General features: G+C 35.9%; 1 protein-coding gene across 1 annotated transcript; it reads right to left on the minus strand.

Moving 5' to 3' along the window:
- Window positions 1-505: 505 nt before the first annotated feature.
- On the minus strand, window positions 506-6,696 carry LOC111337215 (mitochondrial coenzyme A transporter SLC25A42). The gene is made up of 5 exons (XM_022943481.2): window positions 6,339-6,696; window positions 4,783-4,808; window positions 3,497-3,657; window positions 2,794-2,910; window positions 506-1,572 (listed from the first exon to the last, which is right to left on the minus strand). Exons 1-5 carry the CDS (start codon window positions 6,574-6,576, stop codon window positions 1,089-1,091), a joined length of 1,026 nt encoding a protein of 341 aa, XP_022799216.2. The 5' UTR covers window positions 6,577-6,696; the 3' UTR covers window positions 506-1,088.
- Between the last annotated feature and the right edge of the window lie 1,252 nt (window positions 6,697-7,948).

Genomic DNA, 7,948 nt, shown 5'->3' on the forward strand with positions numbered 1-7,948 from the left:
CTCTTAGTTCTCATTGGCTCCTTGTAAAGTTATCCTTTCTTCTGATTGGCTGTTGTGACTTCTTTGGCTTTGGTTTGACGACACTCAATCGAAATGGGCTCTCGTGGCTCAGTGCATAACCTCAGTTACCGCACGAACAGTTTTCAACGGCAACTTTGGTGAGCTGCAGTTTTCTTACTTAGAACAGACTTCTCTGAAAGATGCGACCGATTGCCAGCGTCGTACTGACTATTTATCTACATTATCAACGAACTGAACTAAACCAACGTATTGTGAGCGTCGAGTCAAAACCCTACTTGGACGAAAAAGTAAAAAACATACCAGAAGTTACCTGAATAATAAGTTTTCACGCAGCAGACCCAAACTATGCGATGCTCAAACTACTGGCAACTCGGTTGTGATGATTACTGCCGCTCACGTTGTTGAAACGTGTCTTTTTCATCGAAAACAGACTTTCTAAGGACTAAACGGTCGAACACTCCAAACGATCAACAAACAAACCATATAATGTTACGTTCTTCTGAATCTTTATTTACCTCTTCAGATGCTGCACTTTGCCTCACTTTTGAAATGGGAGCTAACTCTTCCACGATATACAAAATAGACAAAAACTTGGAAAATACAAGTTACAACAATGGCAATTGAACCTTACGATTTTCAAATACAAATTAAATAATGTTACGAAATAGTGCACGTATACGTACTTCAAATTCTAAAACAGTGAAATCATCCAGAATTTTTGGCAATGCTTATTTAATATTTTGAATTTGACATTGTTATTGCTTTTATTTTATTCTGGGATGCAGATTTGCAAGTAACCAAACAATTCTAGTGAATTAATTGCTTCTACATGTACACCTCCCCTAACCCCTGTCATGCGCTTAAGTCATCCAAAGTGCCAGGGGTAAACTCGTTACATGAGTGCCTCGCACACCAGAAGCAACTTTTTATCAGAAGTTAATTTTGTTACACTACCAACACTCACATCCTCAAACAGTGTGTACATTAGTACCTAAGGCCCAAATCAATTACCCCTCATTTTCAGACAGATATTCTGCATACAGCTATGCAAAAGGATTTGTTTCCTCTCAACCGGTCATTGTATAGATATAGTGCCTCTGTATGTACCCGTATAACAGATCAAATGTTGTAAAACTCATTCCAACAGCAATCGGTCCTTTAATCCAATTCATGCTTAATCCTTTGTATAAGCCTCTTTTCAGTCCCTCGGTGGTGTAAACATATTTGGCTGTGCTCCACATTCTTTGATACTCTGGCCTTGAAGGGCCAGTTATTCCATCAGTCTGCATGCGTCGGCGAATTATATCCAATGGATAAGTAGCTGATTGTCCAAAGAGTCCTGCACATGCACCAAATAAGAGTCTATGCAAAGGGTTAAGTTTGTTCTCAAGAAAGACATCACTGTAAAGCTTTTTGAGTGATTCATAAGTAAAGAAACTTATCCCAGCATAGGGCACTATTCCCATTAGTGTGGGCAAAAGGCCTCTGTAATACACGGATAAACCTTCTTCTCTGTAGATGCTGGTTATAGTGTTCAGAAGTCCAGCATACCTGACAGAAATATCAAAAAAAGAAAACAAAGTAAAGTAAACCTTATGGTGTGATGACGCCATTTTCAAGATCTTGAGATTCTCAAACAACAACATGCAAGACTCTGAATAAGCATAAATCAACAACTCGACACAAAGGGATGGGGGGTGGCACTGAGAGCTTAGCAAGTAAAATTTTTATCTGCTTCCCCTGCAATTTATTGTATTTCACATTCATGCATGCAGGGATTACAAATTTATATTTCCCTTTGAGGTCACTTTGACTCCTTGTCCAAAAATTTTGGAGTCATTTTTGAAAATGTGAGCACGTGCAGTGTAGGCATTTTATACTACTATTATATGTGGTACGTGCTCGGAGAAGAACCGCTGACCAAACACATTCATAATTAAAAATGGCGGCTGATCAACGTGCAGTGCTTCAGACGCAAACGAGCTGCGGACAAAGTCTGTGTCACAAAGGAATGTTGTTGTTTCAGGAATACCAATACCTTCCATTTTTGTTCTTTCATTACGGATGTAACAATTTTTAAGATTCTGCTGGGCAGCAAATAAAATTCTGCTGAACATTTCTTAATTCTTCTCTGGAGTCAAAGTGACTCCCTGTTGGAATTTTTTTGGAGTCACTAATAAATTTTTGGCGTAAAATACGCCAAATTTGGCGTATTTGTAATCCCTGCTATATGCATATTTTATGTCAAAGGCATTTGGAATAAAATTTGGGAATTTTCATTTTTGAAGAAATGCTGCCATCAAGCAATGTTTGTCAAAGGAATGTTTGGCAACTAGTAGGATTCTCAAATACCAAAAAATCTCCAACTCAAAAGTTGAAGGAAAAAAACCAGCCTATTGTGTAATTTATTGATAGGGTTAAGGGCCAGTCAATTGTATATATGTATTTAGCTCTGCCTTATTATCTCACACAGGGAGACCACTACAGCTTTAGCCAATTTTTCAGTGGATCCCACGTTAACACCCCCCCCCCCCCTAATTCCTAGTAACCAGGCCAGACCACATCACAGTAATCTCATGAGTAGGTTCTTTAGCATCTCCTGCCTAACCAAATTAACTAATTAATAGAAGCAGGAGACAAGACCTACGGTTTATTCATCCTTATCCGAGAAGACTAGAACGTCTATCCATGCAATTATAAGCAAGTGGCATGTACTTCCTGTTTCTATAATTTTAATAATTTTAATTGGATACATAATTAAAAGTGGTATACCTGTCTCTTGAGGTAATGGCAAGTCTGGCCCTAATCATATCCAAAGGATACGTGAAGAATGCTGCTGTAATACCAGCTAATGACCCTGCTATGAACCGACGCACCGGAGGCAATGGTCTGAAAATCAAGAAAAAATCAAACCCTTGAGTGTTTAAATGTCCTCATTGTTATATGAAGCATTATATAAGTTTGTCACAAACATATAAATAGAATCTACTTGTCAAGATTGGAGAGACTGTGAAAACAATGGAAACCTGAGAAAATTGTCCATCTGCTTCAAGTATCAACCATGTGATACTTGTGCCTTAAAATTTTTTCAAGTAAATTCTCACAAAGATCCAATTAATAAAGAAAACCACAATCAAGATAGCTACAGTACTGAAAGTATCAAACCAGCCGAGGCTTGCTTTCAAGAAAAAATGGCTGAAATGTATTTGTGACATAGAGTGGTCATTAGATCAAAAAAGAATAAACGAAAGTTCAATTGAGGCTTTAAATTAAAGGTCACAGACCAAAGCTTTCAATGAACTACATGTAAGTGGCATAGCAAAATCTTTGATTCCAGCAGCAGTCATACATTCCTTTTGTACTGCTATTTCAATGTTATTCTATTGACCTAATAAATGCAAAGAGCGTCTTAATCTGAGAGTCATTTTATGCAGTTGGGATTCTACCATCCATGAATTTAAGGAATCAGTCTTACCCTTTTTTCTTTCCTTGTCTTAGCAGCCGTTTAAACTGTTCATGTACAGTAAACTGTAATGAAGCATAGGGTATAATCCTTGCCATAGTTGCACTGTTTCCTCGGAAGAGACCATGCAGACCATGTTCCACATATGTGTGTCTTAGAACCTTTACAGCTCCCTATCAAGACAGAATTAATGAAGAATAGAAAAACTATAACTCCACAATGGGCAGTGAGTCTCACTTCTGTCAGATTCTAAATTATTGACAGCTTCATAAGAAATGCACAGTTGTGACAATCTTTTTTTGACCTTTCCCTCCCTTGAGTGACAAGCATTTAATTTCTCCCTGCAAATTATTATTGTGCTTGAGACAAAGATTAAGGTCTTGAGAATAAAGGAAATGATCACCAACCAAAGAAGCTCTTCGTTTTAAAAACAACTCTCCCTGTGAGCACCTTAGGAATGTGTAGAGAACAGTAGAAGAAAATTTGTTACTCCACAAAAGAATTCTGCATGAAATTACTAGTGAAAACTGATATCGTACGCATCGCAATGCGATGAGTGCAATATCGGTTTTTGAGTGTAAGAATGTGTAGAGAACAGTAGAAGAAAATTTGTTACTCCACAAAAGAACTCTGCATTAAATTACTAGTGAAAACTGATATCGTACGCATCGCAATGCGATGAGTGCAATATCGGTTTTTGGATGTAATTTAACATGGAATTCACAACTCAAGTAATGGATTTTCCTTGAATTGCATAATTGAATAATAGGAAAAAATGTATTGTGTAGATGTGAAACAATATCACTCAGCCTTGTTTTCAACTCACAATTCCAAGCTAAATACCTTGCTTGATTAACCAATCAGAATGTAACTTTTTAATCAATGATGTGATTCAATAGAGAATACCCTAACTGATGTTAGGGTGTCATGGGGTAATTAGGCTTGATTGTGAGACTTGTCAACTTATAGTGAAGAAATATTAACACAGATAGGACTCATTTTCACAACACATTGGCTAAATGGATATGGTATCTTTTAGTCATGATCTTTGTTCACTTTAAAGTATAAAGAGTGCATGTATCTTAATCAATTTTTGTCCAAGTAAGAAAAGTATCTTGAAGAAGGCTGCATAACACTCCAATACCTGCTGCCTTAGCTCTCTCAGTTTTTTTCTTCTTTGTTTTGTATTTTGTGTGACTTAAAACAAGTTGTTAATCATATATAACAAATGTATGAAATTAGAATTATAGGAATAAAAAACAAAACATATACTTTATAAATCTATCACACTGGCTTACCTTAACTGAGAATTGTTTTTTGGAGGCTACGAATAAATCAAAGAATTGGATCAGTATGCTCATGAGTAAAAGAAAATGATCACTGCTAGGAAACTAAAATTAATAATTAATTTCAAAGCTCCAAGAACTCTATTTCTTTGTCACAAAAAGGGTTGCACACCAGTTCTCTATTAACTCATAAGAGAAAAAATTGTATACTGTAGCTAGTAGAGCTAAAATAAAGGAGGGTGATGTACATGTATTTTTTTTTTTTTTTTTGCAGTCTACAACAAAGCTTGGTTATCTGCTGGATAATCCTACTTTTAGAGACAGTGGAGTTTTTGCATTGGGTCAAATTACACACACCAACTCCTATGACAGTGTTGTTTTGTAATGGGGTAAAAGGAATAACCTTCCTATCTATCCCCAGGAAAGTCATTTATTTGGTCAGAAGTGCTTTGATATCTGAATTCTTTGGTGAGGCTGTTTGCATTATAAACCACTACAAAGCACTTTAGTCAGAATGGATGGTACAACAGAGTGCCTCTTGGATAGATGCAGCAGAATTTGGAAACCTTTGCTGCTCGAACAGGTAGGCATTAGGATCAGTCCATTGTTGAGGAATTTATCAGACTTTGAGTGGTGACAGTTTGTGTTTGGGACCAGTTGAAGTGACCAGCCTTGTATACTTTTACACACAGTTACATGGTGGTACCATGTGCATAACAAACAAAGTTGGCAAAATAGTGCTAAAAAGACTGTAAGCGACCAAGCAGCTATGAGAAAAAGATAAGGAGACTTAACATGTTATATTCCTTGCTTTTTCTTTCCATTTTACTTTTTTCCATTTTAAGAATTTAAAGAAAGCGATAAAACTTTTGAGTTTGTAAACATGTTTTGACAGAAACTTCTGTCATCTTCACCTAATTACTGTACAAAGCATTGGATTACCCAGATGGAAATCTTGTAAAGATCTTGGAAGATCTTGTAAGATCATGTAAGAATCTTATAAGATGGCAATTAAGATGAAAATCTTATCAAGATCTTATTAAGAATTAATAATCTTACTAAGATCTCACCAAATTTCTTGAACAAATCTTGACAAGTTTGAGCAATACATAATCTTAAAAGATCTTATTAGCTATAGAATCTTGTAGGAATCTTAACAAAAGTTTAAATAGTAAGTAGAACAGTGCTAATTATGATAATAATTTATAATCGCTTTTTTTAACTGCCCACGCTTACCCTTAAAATTCAATCTTAATATGTTAGATATTCCTGTTCATGACCTTTAAACGCCAAGATCACACACAGTATGCTTGGGCAGCAGATGCAGAAGCTTACGTGACATTCTTGAGAGTAAGATACAAGAATATTGATTCAGAGAAAATTTGAATAAATTATAGCCACAATAAAATCTTACAGCTAGTTTTCAAAGCCATTGCAAACTCGTATTTATTAAGATTACTAAGTTTCCATTCAGAAAGCGGTTGACAATAAAATCAAATAACTCTTCGAGCCAGTTTTAAAATATAACAACGGCATTGAGAACAAACTAAGTTCGTTAATTCACTTACTTTGAAAGATGATCTTTGTCCGATCTAATGGTGCAATTGTCGTCTTCGCAATCGCTCCAGCGACGGCTCCAGCGCTCAGGGAGCCGATTACTTCTTTGAATTCTATGTTGGCGTCTTGACTTGGACGGTCATAAGCGTTACGCCTATGACTCTTCAAATACCACTCTCCCTGTGTTATCTGACCATGTTGTTCGACATCCCCGTTAAGAATCGGCTCCTTATCTTGTGCTTTAACCATTTGTTAAACGAATTACTTGAAAATTCATATCAGTTAAGTCCACGCTTGAAAATCGCCCTTTAGTCCGCCATTTTGACCGCCATATTGCACACTGCCTGTATGGTGGTTCTGTTAATGGAAGCGCAGAACTGGGATCTATGGTGACGTCACAGATGCATAACAAATTAATTATTGCGTAATATGATGTAAGATGTATGATGTAAGATGTGACGAAAGGCGGACATCCTGTAAGTCGAATAGGATTGTGAGAGGGTAGTTAACTGTCAACCGTCAAATGGTCAAAATATCAACCGTCTATCGTCAAAAACGCAATATTCTTACCGTCAACCGTCAGATAAGCAAGCCAATGTTAGCAGTCAAATGTCTCAGATATCCTTAATTTTAAAAGAACTAAACGATTGCCTTGATTGGGGTCAAGTTCTGTTGTTTACAATTAAAAGTTTTGACATATCACAAAAATACATGTATGTAAGTCCTGTAAAACTGGTTAGCGACAGAACTGTGGAAACTCTTCCGGTGTCGTAAAACGTTAATAGGTATTAGTATAATTTCAAAGAATGAATGAATGATGACAATCTTTAATGAGGAAACTTTTTCACTAAAAAGTGGTTTACAAAAAGGACCTCGAAAATTAAAAATTAAAAATTTACAATGAATAAAAATGCTAAAAGATGCTACTAAAAGCTAATGTATCTTATGTGTAATACAAAACTTAAATCAATGAATTAAAAATCTTAAAGCTGAGCAAAGAGTTTCCAGCGATCTGATTGGTCGAGCGATTCCTTATTTGACGCTATATAAACCGCTCCACGTGGTTTATTTAAAATAATAAAATAACATGTTACTAAAATGTTATGATTTTAGAAATTTCTCTGTTGTTCAGCTCTGAAATTGCAAATCGGACCTTAATATCAAACTAGTTTTCACTTCTTTCAAAATTAAAAATATGTTCAGTGTTAAAGATCGTACTCCTGATGCTCTAAAATCCATGTGCGGGTTGTAATTCCCGTTATATTGGCGAAACTAGTCGCCTCTTCTCTACCAGAATAAAGGAGCACACGGAAAGCGATAAAAACTCGCATATTTTTAAGCATTTCAACACATCTTCTTGTAAGAACAAATACTCCCTTTCTCGCTTTAGTATTCTGGATTCTGCTGACAACTTAATTGATTTAAAACTCAAAGAAGCTCAGCTTTTAAATAAATAAGACCAAACCTGAACTTAACAAACAATTACCGCATTATAACACTTTTCTAGCGTTTTAGCTCACACCTTTGATGTTTGGTGTCACGTTGTAATTAGTACCCGCTTTTGTATTACATCCTACCGTAAATATTTTATTCATCTACTTGTATGATATATAATTACTCA

Source organism: Stylophora pistillata, chromosome 1 (genome assembly GCF_964205215.1).
Source record: "Stylophora pistillata chromosome 1, jaStyPist1.2, whole genome shotgun sequence".
NCBI classification, from domain to species: Eukaryota; Metazoa; Cnidaria; class Anthozoa; order Scleractinia; family Pocilloporidae; genus Stylophora; species Stylophora pistillata.

Excerpts from the sequence above, each read along its gene's own strand:
- LOC111337215 (XM_022943481.2), bottom strand. The coding sequence starts at position 6,576 with ATGGTTAAAGCACAAGATAAGGAGCCGATTCTTAACGGGGATGTCGAA. Across the intron at positions 4,809-6,338 it reads GACAAAGATCATCTTTCAAA|CCTCCAAAAAACAATTCTCA; the intron begins GTAAGTGAATTA and ends ATTTATTCGTAG. Across the intron at positions 3,658-4,782 it reads AAAAACAATTCTCAGTTAAG|GGAGCTGTAAAGGTTCTAAG; the intron begins GTAAGCCAGTGT and ends CTGTCTTGATAG.